The sequence below is a fragment of the Neovison vison genome, chromosome 12 (genome assembly GCF_020171115.1).
Source record: "Neovison vison isolate M4711 chromosome 12, ASM_NN_V1, whole genome shotgun sequence".
In the NCBI taxonomy this organism is placed as follows: domain Eukaryota; kingdom Metazoa; phylum Chordata; class Mammalia; order Carnivora; family Mustelidae; genus Neogale; species Neogale vison.
Window position 1 is genome coordinate 16,844,383 of NC_058102.1, and position 25,578 is coordinate 16,869,960.

The following is a 25,578-nucleotide window of genomic DNA, read 5'->3' on the forward strand; positions in this document are numbered from 1 at the left end:
AAAGAAAATTTACTTCCATTTCTTTGAACTGGTTGGGATAAAATATTTCCTTGTAGCAGCCACCTTTCCGGTTTTCAAACTATAAACATCCTACGTACATCTATAATTTACTCATTCAACAAGTGTTTACAGAATGTCCATATAGCTGAAGCACTCTTTCTCAGTACTAAAAACAAAAGTTAGCAGTAAACAAAATGGATAAAAATTCTTGCCACAATGAAACTTACATTCTAGAAAGGAGAGCTGCTTAATAAAGAAATCAATAATTAAAATCTATAAGATGTTAGATGATATGTGCTATGGAAAAAATGCAGCAGGGAAAAGAAATAGGGACTTGAGTGGCAGATAAAATTTTATATACAGTGATCAAAGCAGACTCATTGAAAAGATTTTGAGCCATTATTTGAAGAAGATGAATGAGTAATCCATGTAAATATATGAGAAGGGAATTCTAGGAAAGTGAATAACAAATGCAAATGCTCTAAAACAGTAAGTCAGTCTGGCATGTTCAAGTAATAACAAAGAAGTCAGATCAGCCGGAGGTCAGAGAGCAGGGATGAGGAAACAAGGAAATCAGAGAAGTGGGAGGGGGCAGTGTGGGAAAAAGGGGAAGTAGAACAGAATTTGTGTAAGAACTTATAGGAAGGATTTCAATGGAAAGCCACCAAGAGAGTGACTTACTTAATGAACAGAGTGACTTTGAACAGAGTGACTTAATCTAACTTTGCAGAGGACCAGTATCACCTTGGCTGATATGCTAAAAATAAACTATAAAGGGAACAAGGGTAATATTGGAAAACCACATAGGGAGCTACTGTGATAATACAGAAGAAAGGGGATAACAACTTGAACCAGAATGAGAGACTGGAAGTGGTCAAAATCTGGACATAAAAGCTGCATTTACTGAATACTTATGTCAGCCACTGTTCTGAGAACCTCACACAAAGTAACTCATTCAATCCTCACATTAGCCTTATGAGGTAGGTATTATAATCTCCATTTTACAGAAGAGGAAACTGATACTCAGGGAAGTTAATAACATGCCCAAGATCAAACAACTGGTACATAGCTGAGCCAAGATACAAGCCCAAATCTAGAAAGATTTCCCATCTGGGAAATACTAAATCAGTAACATAATTTTCCTATGCAGCCCAATTACAAACACTGAATCACTCTATCAGTGCACCTCAAATTGCTCAAGATGGGAATTTTTGGCCCAGAAGCCAAAAGTGTGGGGAAAAAATGAATAATTCCCCTTTGTGGGATTTGATGTTACCAACTCTTTCTAAAAACCTCCTTCAGGGGCACCTGGGCAGCTTAGTTGGCTAAGCCGCTGACTCTTCATTTCGGCTCAGGTCATGATCTCGGAGTCCTGGGATGGTGCCCCACATCAGACTCCGCACTCAGAGGGGAATCTGCTTAAGGATTCTCTCTCCCTCTCCCTCTGCACCTAACCCCACTGAAGGGGTTACTCAGGCTCGCTCAAGTTTTCTCTTTCTAAAATAAGTAAATAAATCTTAAAAACAAACAAGCAAACAAAAAATACTGCCAAGCTGTCTGACAATCTCAAGAACTCAGCCTGAAGAGGGATTACACCAAAATTTTTCATGACTGTGTTTTAAGGAATGAAACCTAGCATCAAATCTCAGAAAAATTTCTGCTGAGCCAGGATTCCATTAAACAACACCAACCGCTGCACTTTTGGCTTTGCCTTGAATGGTGCTAACATTATTTGACTTGTGGGTTATTATTTGACTTGTGGATTATTCAACTTAAAAGTGTGGAACACAGAGAAAGAGTAAAGTCCTAGGGCAATGCCTCCACTTTTGAGGAGGTTGTGATCAGTATTCAGCAGGGACATAACATACAGGAAAAGAACAGAAAAGTCACAAGCAAGGACAGAAGGAAGAGGCCTACATTACGGAGTGCTCCCTGATGATAATCCATAACATTATGAAGAAGGCTAATAACACAGTCAAAGGCACTCACTCGGTTTTAGATCAGACTATGCAGAACAAAGCAGAGGTTTGCTTGTTTCTCCACCCATTACTACTCCCTCCAGACACCAGATGATCTTCATCTCTTGCAAATACGTAAAAATGAAACTGCTTCAAGACTTAAAAAGCAAGTTCATTGACAAAGGGCATCCAAAAGTAGCCAAAGGTCTGTCATATGGTCAGCTTCATTTCAAAGTACGAACAGGAAATTACTGAGAAAAAATTTCCTGTCCCAATATAAAACACAAAAGGGTGTCAACATTTGTATGTCAACAGAGGTTTGAAACGAAGGTTCACACCTCTATTCTTTAAAGTCAGTGTTCCCAGTGTCGAAATGGTTGTGAAGGAAAAGCAAAATGCAGCAACGCACCTACAAACCTTGAACCCCAGTCAAGAACGTGGCTAGGGCACTTGGCCAGCTAGAGTCTAGTGCATAGTGCAAGGGCAGGGAAACTGTCCCCCACTACTTCCTTCTCACTTATGTAATGAACTCTGGAACCTTACTGGGAGAGCTCTCAGTAACTCCCTCAACTTTTCCTAAAATATTAGACAAAACTCATGCTGATCACAGTGTTTCCTCTCTTCCGAGGTTTCTTTGGGAGAAATGCAAGGAGACTGAAAAGGACACTATCCCTTTTAGCTCCCTGGAGCTCTGCGGTGACCGTATCTTTAGAATCAAATAATTTAGAAACATAAAATGTTATCGGGGTGTGGGTTGCCACTGAAAGTCAACTTCTTCAGTCTTCCGCCTGATAAGCCTCCCTTCCTACAGCATCTTGGACCACTGGCCATCTACAGTCTACCTACTCAGCTCTAGGGAAAGAACGCATTACCTCTCAGAGCAGCCTCTATGACTCTGCTCCAGACATGCTACAGTAGGACTGGTACAGGTCTGCATGCCTTCTCTGACACGTACTTAGTTGTGTGATCTGGTGAAGTTCACTTCTCTAAGCCTCATTTTATCTAAAAATGGGATAAAATGAGGACTACAGAGTAGCAGGTAACAGCTTGTGCTCTAGAGTTGAGACTGTCCAGCTCCACCACCTACTAGCTGCTTAAATTTGGGTAAGTTTAATCTACCTCAATGTTCTCACCTATAAAATGGCCATAACAACAGTATCTACCTCATAAAATTCTCAGATGATTAAAAGAGATGATACATGTGAAGTTCCTGAAACATTTTAGTTATTGGCTTACAGAAAGGACCAGGTTAATATTAGTTGCAACCTTTATTATTTTCCATATGAGAAGACTGTTACAGGGTTTGTATACGACAAAGTGTTTAAAGCCTTTAGCACAATGCCTGCTACACAGAGCTCAATAATATTGGTGATTATTATGATCTATCATCATCTTTTGGTTCTAGTTCAACCTTCTGGAGCCACAGAGATCAAATCTGTTCCCTCTTCTATCTGAACGCCCCTCAAATACTTAAGGAGCATTCCTCAGATTTCTCTTTGAAAGGCCAAATTATATAGAGATTCTTCAAAGGGCATGGTAGGCCTTCTGACATATCCTGACCAGCTTCTTTTAGGGTTGCTGCATTTGTGTCCCTCTTAGAATGTGACACCACCAAATACTGGCTATGATCTGATAAATAAAACTTCAACAAAACTACCAATTCACATGGTGTAGATAATATAACGATCAGTTCCCATAACCCAGGTATAGTTATTAATGTAATCCAAATATATACCGGCATTTTTAGCAACTACATCACACTGTTAAAGAACATTAAGCGTCTGATAATCAAAATATCCTTACTGCTACTAAACCTGATCCCTATCTCTCCATCTTACTGGATTCATTTCCTTAAATCCAAACTATGTCTTTTTCCCTTCTCAGTTCTGTTTTAAAATGTACAAGAGAGTTTGGAAATCTCTGCTGTAATTCTGCCTAAATTGAGTAATCGTCATTTTCCACTGACTTTAATCACAGGACTTGGGAATACTAAGAGATGCTTCAGGGGACCTCCTACATTCCTGACTAACTCCCTCTTTCCCTACTCTGCAATAATGGCCCTAATTCCCCTTGATGGTCGTAATCAAAAGGAAGTAGATAAATTTCCCTATTATCTTTTCACCATGTCACAGAAAAAAACTATCTCCAGCACAGGGCCAGTAGCACAGTCCTGGATGACTTGACTTAAAATCTTCATCCAGGTCAACGTGTGCTTTTGGTAGCGCACTCAAGAATGTGCAGTTAATTTAAATGTTGAATCTAGGCGATGAGAACATGGGGGTCCATTATACTGTTTTCTCTATTTTGTGCATATTTGAAAATTTACATAGTAAGACTTAGACAAAATATAAGGATGTAAATATCAGAAGAAACTGAAGTTAAAAGTGTTCTTTAAGTGACTAGGACTCAGGTACAGGGTGAAAGTGGGCTTGAGACAATTATTTTTCCCTTTAAACTTTTAGTACTTGCCTTTTTAAATATGTACATATATTACTTTCATAAAAATAAAAATTTTTAAAAAGGAGCTCATCAAATTAAAATCAACTCCTAAAAACCGTCACTGAATCATGGACACACAATACTTTTAATGTCATCAAATGGCGTCTACTACAGGAACTACACTTCACACAAAAAATATTTAATGTATCGATAAAAAGTTATGTGTGCATGCATACATGTGTGCAAATGCACATATATTTGGGTACGTATGTACACACACATACATCTCCATAAAGTATAGTTTTCCTATATCTTTAACAGAGTTTAAACCTACATCATGTAAAGCAAAAAAAAAATCCTAAAAAATAAGTCTCCTAGAGATTGTCCAACATTTTCCTCTGGTAATAAATAAATTTATTCTTATACCAAGTGTTTTCCACATATTTTGAGTCAATATAAAATACAAGAATATAAAGTATATAAAATATATTCATTATGAGCACTTATAAAACCTACTTGGTAAGTGATTGAGCTTTCTGCTGTAGGAAAGTATCTCTGTGTACTTTAATGGCTTGAAGACTTTTTCTGTCTAGAAGTTTGGCAGCTGCTGGTATTTTCTGAATCAAAAAATTATCAGGAAACCAAATAATATTAGCAGTTAGAGTGACGGCTGGTACCTGAAATAGTAAACATAAGGAAAGGAAATTAATAAATACAGGCTAAACAATAAGCTATTTAATAGTTCTATCATAGGCAATGGAAGACAATTTATAATCACTAATAGATCATGAAACATATTATTGTACTGTGGCACAATTAAGACAATCCAATATCTGATGTGGAGCATGAAAATAATTTTATTCTGCCTAAATATTAAATACATACACACACACACACACACACACAGATTTTCAGATAAAAATATGCAAAAAGCAAACAGAAACTTGAATCCTCATGACTTTTACTTTTATTCTACATTAGTGATAAAATAAAAGACCCAAGATGGCTGGGTACTCATAGTCATGTATCACTTGATTGTACACACAAACTAAATTTCCAATTTTGAAATCAGATGTCAAATCATGGAAATAGCAAAGATGTAAAACCAATCTCAATTTTTTTTCTACTTCAATAATGAGAAGGGATGGTAAGAAGAGGAGAAGAATAGAAGAAAAAGAAGAGAAAAAAGTAGTAACAATAATAAAAATTTAATTTATAGGAAGAAATCTAGAAAAACCTCCACAAATAGGTATTTATACAATGTGGAATTATATAGTACTTATTTCTGAAATGCCTGGTTTTTAAAAATGGATACTATAATATTATTTTCATAATTATTATAAAATATTACAAGAATTGCCACTTTTGTAAGCCGAAATAAAATACATTTTAGAATATCCAATTTTATCCAAAATCTTTTTCATCTATTGAAATTGAAAAAAATAAAAATTCCAAGTTCTTACTTTCTTACAAATGTCCAATAAAGACTTATAAAACTTCTTATCAATAGTTCGAAAAATTTGAAAGTGCAGTACAAAAAGTCCACAAATTCCAACATACTTGTCTCTCTGGTCAATTTCAGAAGGTTCTCCTTATAAAAACAAAAGCATGAGAGAAAACTGAAACAAATAAACACTTAAGTTCTACATTCAAGGAAATGTAAACTTTAGCAACTTTAGCAACAAAAATTTTAAAATGCACTTTACATTACCAAGTTTGGCTTCTACATTTGTAAAAATTGAGCGAATACTATGTGCAAATTCTTCAGCAAAAGTGCTATTTTTTGACACAGATACTCCTCCATTCAGAGAATCAAACTGCTGTTCTATACAGGCCTAAACAGGAAACATTTAAAGAGAAATTTAGACCCTGGATAATAAACTACTAAACAGATTTAAATATAGTATGTGTGATCTACATTCATCATTTTAATTTTACTAACAATGAGGCTCAAGTTTCTACCTTAATGTCATCTAATATCTAAATCCTTTAGAATGAATATGTATGTATACACATATTTGAGTACCAGTTAGTGCAATAATTAAAAGATATTATTTATTCATTTGAGAGAGAGAGAGAGGGCATGAGAGGTGCAGGGTTTGGGGAGGAGAAGCAGACTCCCTGCTAAGCAGGGAGCCTGACTCAGGGCTCCATCCTAGGACCCAGAGATCATGACTTGAGCTAAAGGCAAGAGGCTTAACCATCTGAGCCATCCCGGCGCCCCACAAATCCATAATTCTACATGAAGAGACACACAGGGATATTCAATGATGTATAGAAGATATGTGTGATGCAGCAATGGAAAACATGTTTTATTATTTTACTTTGCACTTTTAAGAGTAAATTTTTTCTGATTACAGTTACTTTCATAGCACTTTATTACAGAATGTATAGAAATGTCTCCTGGAGGGGCACCTGGGTGGCTCAGTCAGTTAAGTGTCTGACTTGGGCTCAGGTCATGATCCTAGGGTCCTGGGATAGAGGCCTGTGTCAGGCTGTGTGCTCAGTGGGGAGTGTGCTTGTCCTCCTCCTGCCCCTCCCCCTGATTCGTGCTCTCTCAGTCAAATAAATAAATAAATAAATAAGATCTTAAAAAAAATTCTCCTGGAAAAAGAATCAATGACAAAAAAAGACCTTCCGAATCTAATACACTAGCCCTTAAATTGATATAAACAAGAGTTCAGATCAATCTGTCAAAACTGTGACCCTGAGCATAATATGATATATAGACTTGTCAACCACTATGTTGTACACCTGAGATTAATGTAACATTATGTGTCAACTATGCATCAATTTTTTAAAAACTGTGATTATGTAAAATATATTAAAAATAACCCTGAAGGGACACCTGGGTGTCTCAGTGGGTTAAAGCCTCTGCCTTCGGCTCAGGTCATGATCTCAGGGTCCTGGGATCAAGCCCCGCATCAGGCTCTCTGCTCGGCAGGGAGCCTGCTTCCCCCTACCCTCTCTGCCTGCCTCTCTGCCTACTTGTGATCTCTGTCCGTCAATAAATAAATATTAAAAAAAAAAATCCTGAAGCAGATTTTAAATATAAATATATTGTAATTTCTGATAAATATTGCCCAAAGCAGTGCTAGCCAAAAGACTTTTCTGTGATCATAGAAATATTCTACATTTGTGCTAATATGATAGCTAGCCACAAACTAATTATGGCTATTTTTCTCCCAGCTTCATTATGATATTATTGATATATATTAAGTATGAAGTGTATGGTGCAATAATTAGATTACATACAGCTAGTAAGTAGCTGAAAGTGGTGAGGAAAGTGAAATTTTATTTTCTTCCATTTTAATTAATTTAAGCTTTAAAAAGCTACTAAATGGTAGAAAGCTATCTGCACTGAACAAATCCAAATTATATTCCCTGAGCCCAAGAACAATTAAACAGACATTTAAAAGGCAGTATAACAAACCCAGATACAGAGGTTCACAACAAACATTAACATAACTGCTTAGATCTTGATCCTTGAATAGTTTTATCCTTTTACATAATTTTAAAAAAAAAACCTCACCCCAAATATAACTAGTACTATTAATTTTGTTTGCTACTTGGTACTAAAATAATTATATTTTAGTACACTAACAATGTTTTAAGCCACAGCACTTTTAAAGAACACATATTTCAACAATATGCTATGAAAGCGTCATGCTCTAGTTCTGAGCTGGGTCAACTAAGGAACCCATTCAGTATAGCCTGATAAAGTGCTCGTACCTGAAATATCATTCCATCAAGTAACTGCCCTTCTAGCTTCAGCAAGAACTTTTCAAATGGCTTTAGTTTTTCTTCCTGAATTCCAAATTTTGAAGGATTGTGATGGACAGATTTCAGTAACCTTATGGAAGATTAGGAGAAAGACCTTCAATTTTCCTAACAAAGTCTTCAATTGAAAATTTTCTAAGAAATCAAAATTTTGTATTTGTATTTCCTGTTTGGTTCTATACATTTGAAAATCTGAATAAAAACAATGCTAATATATTTAATTTTCTAATCATACCTTTTTCTATCATCCTAAATTCAGATATTCTAGATACCAGATGAACAACATAAGATGCCTCAACTTAAACAGGTCTTAAGAATATACAGTGAAATAAAACCAAGTTCACAAAAAACAATGGTCACTTGAATAGAACCCTAGGAAAAAACAAACCTGAGTTCTAAGATACTCAAATTAACATTCTACTACACTTTAAGAATTAGGAGGCTTTATACAAGTATATCATACTCTCAAAAAACGGTTGCTGTATTCACAAAAACATTTAACATGAGATCCTTCTAAATACAGATCTCCAGGTCTTTTAAAAGATCTGCATTATTTACATTTGCTTCCTTTTTACTAATATATTAACTATACAAAGTAAGACTATTTTAACCATTTTAACTGGCTCACCTTTTGTACATAGTCCAGTGCTCTTTCAATGTGACATGATTATCAATAATTTCATCCAGAGTAAGCAAAACAGTTAGCAGCTCCCCCAAGTGCTCATACATAGTCTGTCAAAAAAACCTTTAATGATTAACATTTAATCACGAATTACAGGTTAAGCTTCTTATGGATTTTTAAAGTTAAACACACTGGGCTAATTACTACTGAATTAAAGCAGTGGATAAATCAGTTTATTAATACACAGATGAAACTATTAATCCTCAGATGGAACAACAAGCCTTAGATAGAGAAACACTTTGCCCACTATTTCATCCTTAATTGTGATTTTACAGAATTGTTTAATTGTTTCACTCTCTAAAGAGACCATTTAAGAGAACCTCCACTGGCCACAACTGGGGGAAAAAAAGAGTTATACTGGGGCGCCTGGGTGGCTCAGTGGGTTAAAGTCTCTGCCTTCGGCTCAGGTCATGGTCCAAGGGTCCTGGGATCGAGCCCCACATCAGGCTCTCTGCTCGGCGGGGAGCCTGCTTCCCCCTCTCTCTCTGCCTGCCTCTCTGCCTACTTGTGATCTCTGTCTATCAAATAAATAAATAAAATCTTAAAAAAAAAAAAAGAGTTATACTGATAGTGGGTCAGTAATACCTCATCAACTTCACAGATAAAATAGAAAAAAGGCAAAAAACAACAACAGCAAAAAAAAAAAAAAACCTCTTTAAGAGTTTCACTATAATTTTTTACTCCCCAATCATATAAACTCCACAGCAAACTATAGTAAAAATTATAGTTTTGCAGTTCAACCTAAATTACTTTTACCTGAAAATGAACTCCAGTTGTCTCTATAATTTTGGGTGCAATCCTGTAATAAAATAATATCCAATTTAAAAAACTCCTTTTTTACCACAGTTCATTTTTATTTTAAGGAAAACACACAGCAGCAGGTGGTCTTGGGATTTTAACACCTATGTATCATTATTTAGGCTGTCAACAGCCTAAAGAGAACTAACTAACTAGAAGAGAACTAACTAACTTGTATATGCAGAGTCAAGGCTATCCCTGCCCACACCTTATTCAATGGGCACGGAAATAACAATATGTGGCCCATGAATAACCCTAGCCATTTAAACCTAAAGGACTGAGTTTGGGATAGAGGTGGAGAAATAACAAAATTGATACTCATTTCTTTCAAAACAGTTAGAATTTCTCAATTCCTACACAGAATCTCTGTTATCCTACCCAAACTGGCATTTGGAAACTAGTCAGATTTATTTCTGAGTTCCCATTCCTACTGAAAAACAATGCATCAACCAACATTGTACTAAAGTCAAAAGCCCTGGGATAATTCAATTTTACTTCCTAGACATCTTCTACTCAACAGTAAATAATTTAAAGTAGTACTTATATATCAAAGGACATATAGATATTCCACAAGATAGAATATTTTTAAAATTAAATACAAAATACAAATAAATTTCATCTTTCTTGGGTGGGGTGTGGTGGTGGGGAGTACTCTCTGAATTACACATCAGGTACTGCAGGGGTTAGAAGAGCTATGCTCTCATTCCCTCCTGCCATCAGAACAGCTTCAGTGAAAGAACAGAACACAAAATAAATGCCTGACTGAGGAGAAAAACATGAAAATGAGAAGCAGTTAACACAGTCTCCCAGTTTATAAAGAGAGTTAAGATGCAGCCTGGTATATAATAAGAACAACAATGAATGGACTGGTGATCAAAGAACAGCATCTAAATTGCTGTGGAATCTCATACAATTCCTCTGGGCCTCAATTACTTCTCATAATTGAGAACCTCTTATCATGTTACTAAACAAAGTTACTGTAAGATCACAGTTAAATTGTAAATGGGAAAATTTTTAAGTATAAAGTATTAATTGAAAGTGAGATATTACTTTGTGGTCATTAAGAAGAGAAGGTCTATCAAAATTTGATCATTTTTCCTGATTTAGAACAGTGGTTCCCAAACTTGGAAGATCATTTGAATAAAACCACAATTTTTTCAGTGTAGATTCCCTGGTCCCACTCCCCCAGATTCTGTAGTTTAAGGAAAGTCCCATGTGATTCTAATAAGCCAGGGAACAGTCACTGTAAAGGAGAAATAAGGAGAGAGAATTTGGTACATGTTCTGATTCCATATTAGTCTTTTTCTATATAATCAAATTTAAGTATATTCTGTCAACATTCTTATTCAGACAGATAACAGATCATTCACCACAGCAGAAACTGTCTTACTAGTCTAAGTATTACACACCTAGTGTTTGAAACATTATGAGACTTCAAAGGATGGTGAATAAATGAATGAAAGAATGAATAAATAAATGAGCAAAGAGACAAAAAACTACTTCAGGTAATGGCTAGTTTTAGAAAATATTCCCTGCATCTCTATTATAAATGCAAAAATATTTATAAAATCCATTACTTGTTACTGATATAGAGAGCAGCCAACTGATGGACTACGTTCATCACCACTTCATAGCACCTTGTAACAAAACAAGACAGTTCCTGAAATGACAAGTTGAGTATATATTACATAGTTGCTTTTTAAATGCCACCATTTCTCAACTTTATGGCAACATATTAAACAAAACCAAAACAGCTCCCAGTTAATCTGCAGCCAGAGAACTTCAACCATCCTTCAAGCAATCCATTCTTAACTCCTCTCCTGAACGTCAAAGTAATTTCTACTGGTTTGTTCCCATAGCATTTCACTCATACTTCTATTTTAAGTCTTATATTTTAGTTACTCATGTAATTAACAGAGATCATCTTATTCCTTTTTTAAATATCCACTGACCAGCACGGTGGCTAACCCTCAACTGCTTCTCAATATATTTTTGTCTTATTAAATGAATAAGTAAGTGAACATCTGAATAAAAAGCTGAAAAGCTGCCAATTTAGAAAGTATGATAATGAGGAAAAAGGCTCTCCCAAAGTCACTCTGAAATAACTTCAAATGTTTATTACTTTTAACTTCATCTATAAACAAGCCTGGCACAGAGAAAGGGAAGTTTTAATTATTGCAGGAATATATTTGTCATTAAATAATTAATTCGCATGTACTATGTCCCACACCTTCGGAAAATTTCTTTCAGAAGCTCTCGATGCTTAAACTTAAAAAACCAGTTTGTATCCTAAAGTATTCAAAACTTGACTAAACCTGTGGCTATTCCAGATTTTAAGTTCTACGAGGGCAAGAATTTCTGTTGGTTTTGTGCACTGCTATATACCAGCACCAAGAATAGTTGCTAACATATGCTAGGCTTATAGTTTAACAATGGAATTTTATGCAGCTGTCAATGAGATCCAAAAACAATTGAAAATGTTTGAAAATGAAAATAATGCATTTCAATTTTACTTAAATAACTCTAGTTTTATCTTTCTTATTAAACTTCTAAAAGTTCAATAAAAGCAAAGAGCAGAAAATGCAGACAAACAGCACAAAGTAAAAAAAGATAGAAACAAGTCCAGATATATAACAGACTATTTACATAAGATAGAAATATGGGGTGCCTGGGTGGCTCAGTAGGTTAAGCCTCTGCCTTTGGCTAAGGTCATGATCTCAGGGTCCTGGGATCAAGCACCACATTGGGCTCTCTGCTCAGCAGGGAGCCTGCTTCCTCCTCTCTCTGCCTGCCTCTCTGCCTACTTGTGATTTCTCTCTCTGTTAAATAAATAAATAAAATCTTAAAAAAAAAAAAAAAGAAATAGAATGAATTAGCCAATTAAAAGACAGAGATTTTCGGATTTTCAAATTGCATAATAAACCAAATCCAGACACATGTGGTTTTAAAAAAACATAACTAAACATAATGATACTGAAAGGTTGAAAGAATATAGAAAGATAAACCAAGAAAATGTTAACTAAAACAGAGCCGAGACAGTGAGAATATCAGACAAAACTGTTAGCACATCACAGCTATTATATATGATATACATTTATGTAACTGCATATTATATACATAATTATAGTTGAACAGTGTCAACTGCTATAACATAATAAAAGATTCAATTTATAAAGAATTATGAACATTCCTAAACTTGCATGCACCAAATAGAATATCCTTAAAATAAGAAATGCAAAATTTGATAAAACTAGAGGGAGAAACTGACACATTCACTGGGACCTGCAAATTACATTTCTTAGACCTCTGCCAGTAGGCTTCCTGTTAAGTACTGCCAACAGGTGGCACTAAAAGGACACTAAAGACTGGAAAAGTACATCCTTTCTACTTCTTGGTGCTTTGGGGTTTTTTTAACAGGTGGTATATGATTTAATTGACAGCTAAATGATTCAAGAACCACACAGAATGATGCAGAACTCTACCCCACACTCCTGAAATCATACAGGACTGTATTTCCAACAAAGTAAAAGCATGAAACATACCTTACTCCTAGTAGGGGTGGAGAAGGAAAGGGATACAAAGACCTAAGTCTAAATTCCTTTCAGAGACTTTGGGAATTTTTTTCTCTCTTTCTGAGGTTACATTTATTAATGTGTAAAAATAAGAGAAAAATAATTACTTCCCTAGGATGCTATGAACATTAAATATGAAACATTCCTAGTAATTCCTGTGTCAATGTCATAATAAATGCCTTAATAATGTCATTAGCTAAAAGGCAGTATAGGTTTGGCCCATCTCCAAAGTGCATCAATCAAAACAATGAGGGAAAATTTCAATATACCTTTGGTCAGAAAAACATACAAATAATATCTTCCAGACCCTACAAAAATGTTAATCATCCCCCCCAGTTATCTAACTCAAGACCTTACAGTTCACTGACACCTAGTTCATTCCAGACCCTACAAAGATGTTAATCATCCAGCTATCTAACTCAAGACCTTATAGTTCATTGACACCTGGGAAATCATCAGGTCTTCTAGAAACTTCCCAAATTTCTTGTTTGTTCCCCTTATAGCCTTCACTTCCACAATAAGTACTCTTGGTGTTTTTACCAACATAACCCAGGAAAGAGCAGTTCACCCCAGCAAAGGCAGTTTGCTCCACCTCCAGCTTCTTTCAGAACTCCAGAACCGACCTTGTATTGCCCTCTCAGCCAGGCAGCACTGCCTCATTCACAAGTATGAGTAATAACTACACAGGGCTCCTGCTCCAAGCTCCCATATTCTGGTAACCCCAATCCTTCCTCTTTTTCCCCTTCCTATGGATGACCTCACTATCCTCTTTTTCTTTCAACCCTCCAACACTTAAATAACCAATCCTCTATAACAAAATACCTCTTCTGAAGCTGTGATTCGTTTTCTGGACTAGCCCCTGACTGACACATAACACAATAGAGGTCAAGTTCAACAAAATGCTCTCAATTACAACAAGGAGACAAAAAAGGGTAGTAAAGATATAAGTGAACTGAACAATATGTTAGTATGCTTGATTCAGTGAAATACATCAAGTCTTGAACTTAACAATCAGGAGGTAGGGGGAGTTTCTCCTTATCTCCAATTTTTGCTTTTTTCATATGGTTTTAGCGTTGTTTTTATAATGCAGAGAGAAGAAATGGGAAGCTCTTTCATTTTTTTCACAAAACTAAACCAAAGACCTAGAATAACTCAAACTGCAGTGACGAAAACATCTGGTTTGAAATGTTTGAAACATCTGGTTAAAAGCATCAAGTGCTACTTTTAAAAACCTTATCATTGCTCATGTACTAGCTTAACCATCTCCACTAACAACTTTTTCTGGCATAAATTATTTTCCTACTCGGCATAAAGTTTAAGTTATTTTAAAAGGCATGGTAACAAATTGTTCACAAATTAAATTATTACAAAACAAAAAATAAAAACAAAATCAAAACCTTACTTGGAGGCCTTATTTCCGTAAAAGGCTATGAAACCATTTCACGAATTATGATCTCTTAAACTACAATCCAATGTCTACTGAGTGTTTTACCATTCAAAGTACTTATTCTTAGCATCTGAAGGTTTCAGAAATCTTTTTAATTTTGTGTAATTTACCAAACTTAAAAAAAACAAACAATGGAAAGTAAAAAACAGTCACCTGTAAGAATGAAATAAATCTTCCCATTTGAATTTGGCAATCACCTTCCACCATGCTGGAATCTGTAGCTTTAAAAGGCAACATGAAGAATCATATTTCAGTTTTTTAATTTAAACTTAGTCAAGGCCCCAAAAGAAAAATAAATACAATTTTTATTCATTAGTATATCTTTTAATCTGCATAATATTAAAACAGAATTTTTATATTGAAAAGAAACATAAGACAGTCATTAATCATTCAATTAAAAATAACCATCTGTTTCACTGTTTAACAAATTCAAGGGAAATCCTTATCTAGTCACAGTTCTTTGTAACTTACAAAAATATCACAAATAGATTTTAGAGAATTTGCTACTGCTCCATCACTCAGGTTTATTCCACCTGCTTATCAAACAAATAAACCAACAAAAAATTTGAATGCTTATTTTCTCAGGGTATACATTATATAATCACGGTAGTCTTAGAACTGTCAACTTTTCATTCATTTCAATCTCAAAAAAGGCATCAGGACACTATAATATGAAATTTTAAACTTACCTCCTTCTCCATAAAACAAGAGACCATTATAAAATTTAGTTTCTGCCTGTTTAAAAAAAATTAAATAATTTTAAAGGTTGCTGTCTTGTCTTTAAATTCCTAGGCTCTCTTAGTTATCTATATTTAATAATAATCAGAGGACTATATCACATATACAAACTCATTAAAATTCAAAAACTGCTTATAAAACAGGTAAATTCAATTGATCTTTAGAATACCAAAGATATCGTTGATACTCAAAGTTATTTCTCAGTTTCTTTACCCCTGCTTTTGTCTTTTCTCACCTTATTGTCCTACATCTTCCCACTAGTTCATGGGAGATAGAAAGCAATCACATAGTATCAAAAAGGTACAGAAAAAAGAGGAAGTTTACCAACTTCTAACAGAGTTTTAATGACCCATGGCTAAGAAAATGCAAAACATATTAAAAATTCAAAGCTTTTTTTAAAAAAAATCAGTTATATTTATTATATCTAGGGACACCTGGCTGGCTTAGTCAGTAGAGCATGTAACTCTTGATTATGAGTTCAAGCTCCATGTTGGGTGTGGAGACTACTAAAAAAAAATGTAAAAAATCAATTTTATCTAAAAAGCCAGTATATATGGCAACTAACACAGACTTGGAAGGTATATAGACCCAGGCTCAAACAGTTACTACCAGTAAAATTAAGCCTGTTTCCTCATCTATTCCTCACATTATCTGCCTCTCATTCTAAGTATGAACAGGGTTAGTATGGTGTCTGGCACACCGTTAGTATACTCAGTGAATGGTAACCACTATTATTAGTATTAAATAAAAAATTAATTCGACATGCATTAAATCTTTATGTACACTATACATATAAGCACAAATTTGCTTTTAAAATCATGTTTTTAACAACTTAAGAGTACAAATAATTACCTCATACTTTAATTTCTTGATTTCACAACAAAGTGCAGCATAAACAGTGATGACTTTGTTCAAGACCTAGTTTCATGAATAAAAACATAAAATAAAAAGATGAGTTACAGCAGATAGCTAAAGCATTTTAAAAATAGATTTTTAGGTTAAGAAATCTATACCTTGTTTTCAGTTTTTATGAGTTCCAATAGGGAAGACTGTTCATAAGGCAAAAGCTATAAAAACAAAGGGAAAAAAATCATTTTTAATTTGAAAAAAATCATGGAAATTTTAAATATACGAATCGAGTCTAGCGCCATTCTATTTAAACCTGTGTTGGACCCTGTACTTAGCCCTAACACACACTGGAGACTGATGGCTAATGGGTATAGGATTTCTTTTGCAGGTGGTGAAAAGACTCTTCAGTTGGGTATGGTGATGAGTGCTGCACAATTCTGTCAATACACTAAACCCCAAAGAACTACATGATACGTGAATTTCAAGAATAAGAGACACATGGGCACCTGGGTGGCTCAGTGGGTTAAGCTTCTGCCCTCCGCTACCGTCGTGATCTGAGTGCTGGGCTGGAGCCCCGCACTGGGCTCTCTACTTGGCGGGGAGCCTGCTTCCCCCTCTCTGTCTGCCTACTGGTGATCTCTGTCAAATAAATAAATAAAATCTTAAAAAAAAAAAAAAATAGGAGACGTGAATTTCAAGAAAACTGTTACTAAAAAAGTCAGTATGTAACTCAGAACAGTGTCTAATACATAATAAATGTTCAGTAAATGTTAATTATTATTTAAGTGGTAACAGGCTATAGTTTCAAAGATAAAACAAGATAGAATGACCTCAAAAAAATTTTTAAAAAGATAGAATGATCTCAAAATGGAACAGAGGAGTGAATTATTTCATTTTATTAAATATTTTATTCATTTATTTGAGACAGAGAGCATAAGCAGGGAAGGAGAGGGAGAAGCAGACTCCCTCCCAAAATGGGTAGGAAGCCCAACATGGGGCTTGATCCCAGGACCCTGGGACCATGACCTGAGCTGAAGGCAGATGCTTAACTGACCAAGCCAACCAGGCACCCCAGGAGTGGCTTACTTTATACATTAAAAAGTTACTCCTACATAAAATTCTACTACTGAAACTAGTATTATAGTACATGTTAACTAACTTGAATTTAAATAACAACTTAAAAAAAAAAAGAAAAAAAATTACTTCCACATTAAGATACCTTAAATGGCATAAGGGAAAATGATGGGAATCTTCTAAATATTCATCAGAATATGAGTGATATGAATATATCTGTTTGACAAAAATTCACTTAACAGTATATTGTAAATCTATGCATTTCACTGTATGTAAAATAATCTCAATAAGGAACAAATAAAGTTTGAATATTCTATTCCAACCTGTTTATTTTCTTGATGAAAAACAAAGGCCACCCCAGAAGTCTGCCATTCATTAAAAACAAAACAAACAAACAAACAAAAAAACACACATCTGCCTGGCTTCAAGATAAGGAAATTAACAATTTTTCTCCAAGTTTCTTTTAGTTCTCCAGATTCCAAATAATGAGAATATACAGTTGACCTTTGAACAACACAGGTTTGAATGGCGTGGGTCCACTGTGATACAGGTTTATCTTTTTATAAATACAGTACAGTACTATAAATATATTTTCTTTGTGATTTTATCATAACATATTCTTTTCTCTAGCTTACTGTAAGAATATAATACATAATACACACATAAAATATGTGTTAATTGATTGTTTATGTTATTGGTAAGGCTTTTGGTCAACAGCAGCCTATAAGTTAAGTTTGGGGAGTCTCAAGTTCTACGCAGATTTTCAACTGCTTGGGAAGTCAGCACTCCTAACCCCCACATTATTCAAGGGCCAAATGTATATTCTATTTTTTAACATTATGTCTTCAAGATATAGTATGTCCTGAAAATATATACGTAAATTTAAAAATATAACAAAATCAAACCTTTAAAGCTATTGGATCAAGATTGAAATCCCAAACATCACCAATTGAATCATCCAGTGCATCCTCAATTCTTCTCAATTGAGATGTATACTCCTCAAGAAATTTCCCGTAATTCTTAAGTTGGACTTCAGCATGAATTTCTAAATTTAAATTTTAAAACAGTATGTAAGATGTACAAGTAATAAATTGCAGAACATTTATTTCAAATAAACTCAAAAGTCACAGCAAGGTAGTTACTAAGCATTTTTAAATGTACTACTCTAGTATGTCTGGACTTCTTGAAAATAAAATTTCAAAGTTAAACAATAATTCAGCTTTTAATCTTTTCCAAATAAAATAATTTTAAAACCTATAGATGTTAACCATAACCATAACTTTGGTTAACCATAAACCATAACTTTAAAGCACTATGAAAAAATTAACGTCCCATTTATCCCATAAGCTGGGGCTTTTAAACAATTTGAATAATGCCTTAGACAACTCAACATCTTGATTCTATGTTTTAGTCATAAATAACTTTTTTTTGCAAAAATAAATAAATAAAACCTGAATAAGTATAAAAATCTATGTTGTCATAGAAGCAAAATTTAAAAACATAATCCTTAAGTGTCTATAGTGTAAACTGTCTAAGAATACATCTAATATTGTTTTTAAAACAGTTTTTAAATCTGCTTTATCATAATGAATGTTATTTCTGTAATGCCAAAAACTTACTAAGATATTTTAATTATTTAACTATCATAATAGGGTTGGAAAAGCCAGTAAAGAACACTGAGTACAGAATACTGTGCTTATGGAAAGGGCGCAGATGATCATCAACAGATGAATGGATAAAGAAGATGTGGTGTGTATACACACACACACACACACACACACACACACACAAATGGAATATTACACAGCCATCAAAAAATGAAATCTTGACATCTCCAATGACATGGATAAACTAGAGGATATTATGCTAAGCAAAATAATCAGAGAAAGATAATTATCATATGATCTCACTGATATGTGGAATTTAAGAAACCAAGGCAGAGTATCACAGGGGAGAGAGGAAAAAATGAAATAAGAGGAAACCGAGAGGGTGACAAACCATAAGAGACAAACTGAGGGTTGCTGGAGGGGAGAGGGATGGGAGGGATGAGGTAAGTGGTGATGGACACCAGGGAGGGTATGTCTTGTAATGAGCACTGGGTATTATATAAGACTGATGAATCACAGACATCTGCTTGATGTCTGAAACAAATAATACATTATATGTTAATTAATTTAAATTTTTAAAAAGAATGAAAAAAGATACTGTGTTAATATTTAACAAATTTCCACATTAAATAGATGACTCAAAGGAGTCATTGGAATAAACTAAACAATAGAAGTTTGTCTAGTCATCAAAGTTAATAAAGAAAGGGAACATTCTATATACACATAAGAATTCATTATTGCAAAGGCAGCAAATCCAATTCAGCCCCTTCTATTGTTATGAACAACTATTCAATCATTGTCTTAAAAAAGGTAAAATTATTGTCTCCTCAAATCAGCAATACAAAGCAATTCTTAGATAAAGTACATTCTGACTAAAGATAAAAACCTAGCTCTCCAATCACCCTTATTTTGGCACTAATGCTCCCTATCAGGTGGATCAATTATAAAAATTGCTATCTGGTTATAGCATTAATCTAAGCAATTCTGGAAGACAGTCTAGATAGGATTCGTAGCACAAAAATTAACAAAACCGGGCACACCTAACGGATGGCAATTCTTCTCTTCCCTAAAGCTCAAATTAAATAACTGCTAGAGATTCTTGAAATTGCAAGTACATGCCTAATTCTCATTTACATGGAAAATAACCAAAGCTGCATTTAATCAGCAAATGAGTTCTTAATGACAATGCCAGAAAAGCATGCTGGCATTGTCTGTTTGGGAAGTCACGAAGGAGTAAGCAAGAGAAAACCTGCAGTAACATTAAAGTTTCTTGCTGATAAAATAATGAATAGTTGTAAAAATAGTAAAAATTACAATATAAAGATTTGAAATAAGGAATCCACGGTGATTCTTCAAGAGTAAAATCCCAGAAACCCTATTTACAGGCTCATCTCTACATTCTTTGTTATCTTTCCATCCCTAATGCCTAGTACAGTTCCTGATATGGTCTGTTGACTGAATCACATCATTTTACTCTCAGCTGAACCACTGTCAAACCTAGCAACTTATTTTCATTACAATTTTTTGAAGATACGGAAGTAGGAGAACTCTGTCCATAAAACTCCATATATGAAAAAGGTGCAGTTCACTCTGTAACAGTAAATACAGACTCCTCTCCACAAAAAAAGTTAAAGGAAATTGTCATTACCACCAAGATTTTTTTTTAATGCTGCATAAGAGCTAATACCTTATGGAATGTTTTATGAAAAACTGCAAACCATTATGAATTAAGCTCATGCTTCTCTTAGAGGCTACTAAAACCTAATTACATGCAAGTTTTTACGCGATTCTTTGTAAAGGTAAGCAAAATTCAGGTGGAATTTTTAAAAACTACATTCACCTTCTTAAAAAAAAAATGACATTCACCTTTTGGGAAACTGCGTTTAAAAAAACAAATTCACAAGCAGTAGGTCCCAATCTCTCCTATATCACTTAAACAGAAGAGACAGATTACCAACTTGTATTAATCTTAAATAGAGTTTCACCAAAATAATTATTTGCCTCTAACTTTTGCTGCATGGAACTTAATCTGGTACGCTTCTTTGACTTCTAAGTTCAAAATGAAACAATTCGATTTTGTGAAATAAAAGTTGCTTAATTTTTGAAGCCTTTCTAGGTGCAATGGAAGCTCTATGACATCCCTGAAAAACACCACTTATCTAAGTAAAAGGCATAGGAGGAGATAAATTGACATTCGCTTGCTTATTTTTACTGTGTGAAGAGCGCTTTCTCCCTGTCTTGTACGTTGTACGAATATGCAGGAAAAAAAATACTCAAACTTCCAAAAGTTGATTGGAGGAAAAGTAGAAAAACAGGAAAGCGAAAACAGGAACCCGACCTCTGCCCGTTCTAGAACTGAACGCTCAGCACAGGTGGCGAAAGCGCTGTGAGGCCGGAGGCAAGGCCAGCCTCGGCTCCCCGGGCTATTGGGCCCTGGGCGCGCCCCGCCCGGCCCCGGGCTGTGGACAGCGGACGCCGCTGCTCTGGGTACCGCGGGCTCCAACCGAGAGCCGCCGCCCCAGACGCCAAGCCCTGCCTCGGCCGACCTGACGCACCGCCACCGGGACCCCAACCCCGAAAGTGACGTTCGAGAGCGCGTCCCTCTCGCACCCCAAGGGGCAGCAAGTGTCCCGAACCGGAGGGCTGCGCGGGGACCACGACGCAGAGCCCTCCCGCAGGAGCGCTGCCGGAGCTGAGGCGGGCCGGGGAGCCTCCACCCGCAGCCCTTGCCCCGCAGCTCTCTTACTCTGTGAGCCGTCATCAACGCGGTCGAACTCCCAGTCCGGGGTAAGAGTCTCCACCGCCATCACCCCGGCACCTCCCCCAGTCACAGCCCCAACCAGCCCGGGCGACCACGGCGGCCTCACCCCGGCGGCTGTCACGGCACGTGACTTCCGGCCCCAGCCCGGGCCCCGCCCCCGCTCGCGAGGGCAGGCCCGGCTCAAGGCCCCAGCGGGCCGCGGGGGCTGCTGGGAAAGCGAGTCGGCTGCGGTGTCCAGAGGCGGCCGTTACATCTTCCGCGGCACTCGCGGCGTCCTCCCGTGGTGACTTGGGCCTCGACACTACTCACTTCACATCTCAAGCCATATCGATGCCTTTGACTTCGCCCTGCTGTCCCCAGGCCATTTTTAATACCTGGGGTGTCGTTCCATCAGTCTAGCCTGGGAAGGGTATGAGGAGATGGGGTAGTGGCTCAACAGGAGGGCGCGGTCCTCGAGTGGGTCGCTGTCCAGGCGCTTAGAAGCAGCAGGCATTGCCGACGCCCTCTCCGTCACCACCATCCGAAAGGCTGCGTCGCTCCTCTTGCAAGTCCTGTGCTGACTGTTCTTGAGAATAAAACGGTGTGTGAGAGGCGGAGTTACTTTACGAACACCCTAGCGAGGAATTTTACTACTCTGCTTACCTTGCCCTCACGGATCCTCCGCCCTCTCCTCTTAAAAAGGCAGAGAGGGAAGAAGAAGCGCTCTTTAAGTGTATTCTAAAATGCTCCTACCTGCTAACTGGCTTTTCCGCAAGCGGGGAACTGTGTTACCCAGTAATTCTACATGTATACGGATGTCTGCACAGTAGCGTTCATTGCTGCATGGTCTTTAATACATATTACTGGATGTCTACGAAGGAAATCTTAAAATGCATCAATAGGGAAAAATGACATAAAATTTCATACACCCATATTATGAAATACGTTTGTAGAGACATGGGAAACTGACAGAAGGTGATTGCGGAGTAATGTGTATTTGTGGTTACATTAATACTCATGTAAATGTGTTTGTGCATATGTGGGTGTGATTGCATAGAAAGAGAACTCAAATCTCACTAACAGGATAGTGGTCTACTGGGAGAGTATGTGTTAGAGATTAAAAAGTCCCCCATTGGGCTCCTTGCTCAGCAGAGAACCTGCTTCTCCCTCTGCCTGCTATCCACCGCCCCCCCCCCAAGCTTGTGTGCTCTCTTTCTCTCTCTGACAAATAAATACATAAAATCCTTTTTTAAAAAGCATACCTTAGAAAAATCTTTTAATTAGCATGTTAAAGTAATTGAAAAGAACACATCTAGAAACGGACAAGCAAAAAGTAGTCAAGTAAACCTACTTGCAGTTAAAAACTAAGAGAAGTTGGGGTGCCTAGGTGGCTCAGTGGGTTAAGCCTCTGCCTTCGGCTCAGGTCATGATCCCAGGATTCTGGGATCGAGCCCCACATCGGGCTCTCTGCTCAGCAGGGAGCCTGCTTCCCTCTCTGTGTGCCTGCCTCTCTGCCTACTTGTGATCTCTGTCAAATTAAAAAAAAAAAAAGGATCTGAAAGATAATGAAGTCTGAAAAGCACAGCAAAATGATTGAGAATTCTGAGTGTACTCGGAATTTACTATTAAGAATTATGAGTTTGTGGTTTTCTGCCTGACAGTGTCCCCCACCCCTTCAAGTCAAGAAGTGAAACACCAACTCAAGGGGGCAGCAAACCAAGTTCAGAATTGTTGGAAGAGAAACTGGAAATTCGGGGGAGCATCCTGAAGCAAGGGACCCAGAGAGGAGATGAGATTCAAAACCTTAGTGTAAACATTGCGCAGATCTCTGCGTGCAGAGAGCCTACTGAAATCAAGAGTCCTTAAAAACACCTGCACTAGGCGAGAGGCGTGCTTGCTGCCCTTTGATGATGCGTATATTCCCCACCAGATGTGCACCTTGGGTAGGAAAAAACCTGAAGCCCTGTGTGTTCCAGACTGTAGAAAATAGAGGTTGGGCTGGCAGAGCAGCTTGAAAATTAGAAGAGAAAACTGATAATCAAGGGAATTACTAAGGAGGTGAACCCCAAACTCTGAGCAAAAACTTTGGCCAAACTGTTGTCTAAATGAATTGAACAGAATCATAAGCTGCTGCCCTCTGCAGGGTTTGAGTCCAAGCAAATTTACTCTTTTCTAAATAAAGTCCCCTGGGGCGCCTGGGTGGCACAGTCAGTTACGTGTCTGACTCTTTCAGATCAGGCCCTGATCTCAGAGTCATGAGAAGGATCACTGAATTGGACTCTGTGCTCAGCAAGGAGTCTGCTGGAGAGTCTCTCTCCCTGTTCCTCTGCCCCACCTGCTCATTCTCCCTCTCTACCTCTCTCTCAAACAAATAAGTAAATCATAAAAAAATAATAAATCAATCAATCAAACCCCCAGTAGTTTTTTTTAAGAATGTAACAGAATCCAGACTATGAATTAACTTTTTTCCTTTCTTTTTGGGGGTGGGTGAACAATAAAATTTAATTAACCAAAACCTGACAGAATAGAAAGAAACAGTAGATGTAATTATAGTTGGAAATCTTAATACTTCTCTCAATATTTCATATGACAAACAGAATATAAGAGAATAAAGAATTGAACAATACTCAACCAACTTTCCTTAGATCATATTTACAAAACATTCTACACAACAACAGTAAAAGTAGACATTTTTTTCAAGTATACGAGGAAGGCCATTTTCTAGGTCATTAAACAAATTTCAATGCATTTGAATGGACTGAAATGTGATGATTATATTCTTTGACTGCAATGGAGTCACATAGACGTCAATAACAGAAGAACCTCTTCTGTTCTAGAAAATCCCTAAACTTGAGCACAAGTCACCAGGGCATTGTGCAGAATGAAGAAAATCTACCAAGTTATATACTATGAGATTCCATTCATTTGATAGTCCTGAAAATTTAAAACCACAGTGACAGAGAACAGACAGATTCTCAAGGTGAGAAGGGTGGTTGGTTAGCCATGACTGCAAAGGGCCAAGGGAGTTTTGGGGTAGGGAATGGAATGGTTCTGTATACTGACTACAGTATTACATGAATCTTTATATACATTAAAACTCATAGAACCACACAGCAAAAAATGAAATCAATTTAATTGGATGTTAATTTTAAAACATGTAGTGATGGGATGGGCCTTCGCATGTGTTTGGCTTCAGGACTCAAATGAGGTCAGGTCTTGGATTTTCACTATTTCTTTTCTATCTCTTCAGCAATTTTTGCTACATTCTTTAGGACCCATAGGGTAGCTCTTGGTAGCTTCAGGTTCACCTTATCACAACACCAAAAGTGATGCAAATGGTACACTTAACTGAAAGTTTAAACAGAAGTCCTAGAATTAGATCTTGCTGGACTTCATTAGCCTTACTAGGATCTTGTGCATAATTTGAACCAATCATCATAATTAAGGGGATGGGAGAGATGTACTAATTGGCTTAGTGTAGGTCATATGCCCCACCCCTGAATCCCAGGGGGATAAGGGGGAAAGAAAACTTCATAGGAACCACAAGGCCTAAGACAGGGAGAGAAGCAGATCCTCACATGGAAGGGAGGATACTATTATCCTGAGAAGTGGATTTTAGACAGTAGGTCGAAAAAGCAATACCTAGTTTGTACACCAGCCAGTCATTTGGTCATTTACAGTCAAGCGGATCACACTGTTGCTATTTGCCAAGTACTAGAGCAAATAATTATTTCGTTTTTACAATAGTATGATTTTTTTCTCTTTAGTGTTTGAGTGGGTTTTAAAAAATCATCCTATCTGAATCTTTTTATTTTATGGCTCTCTCTTATAAGAATTTTGTTTTTGAAGCAATGACAATCTTTGCCTTTTAATTAAAGAGTTTAGCCCATTTTC

The 25,578-nt window shown here is 36.5% G+C and overlaps 1 protein-coding gene across 2 annotated transcripts in view; it reads right to left on the reverse strand.

Moving 5' to 3' along the window:
- WASHC4 (WASH complex subunit 4) overlaps window positions 1-21,826 on the reverse strand; it is a 61,853-nt gene extending 40,027 nt beyond the window's left edge. Inside the window, exons 1-13 of one of the 2 annotated variants that reach the window (XM_044229093.1) lie at window positions 21,691-21,825; window positions 18,243-18,382; window positions 16,428-16,481; window positions 16,267-16,332; window positions 15,366-15,411; window positions 14,830-14,897; window positions 11,235-11,317; window positions 9,616-9,658; window positions 8,806-8,909; window positions 8,130-8,250; window positions 6,109-6,232; window positions 5,861-5,988; window positions 4,914-5,074 (exon numbers count right to left, since the gene is read on the reverse strand). In XM_044229093.1, the coding sequence (XP_044085028.1) occupies window positions 4,914-5,074; window positions 5,861-5,988; window positions 6,109-6,232; window positions 8,130-8,250; window positions 8,806-8,909; window positions 9,616-9,658; window positions 11,235-11,317; window positions 14,830-14,897; window positions 15,366-15,411; window positions 16,267-16,332; window positions 16,428-16,481; window positions 18,243-18,382; window positions 21,691-21,751 (1,199 nt within the window). In that variant the 5' untranslated portion in view covers window positions 21,752-21,825. Of the gene's footprint in view, window positions 1-4,913; window positions 5,075-5,860; window positions 5,989-6,108; window positions 6,233-8,129; window positions 8,251-8,805; window positions 8,910-9,615; window positions 9,659-11,234; window positions 11,318-14,829; window positions 14,898-15,365; window positions 15,412-16,266; window positions 16,333-16,427; window positions 16,482-18,242; window positions 18,383-21,690 lie in introns of both variants that reach the window. The other variant, XM_044229094.1, reaches the window with a different exon arrangement.
- Between the last annotated feature and the right edge of the window lie 3,752 nt (window positions 21,827-25,578).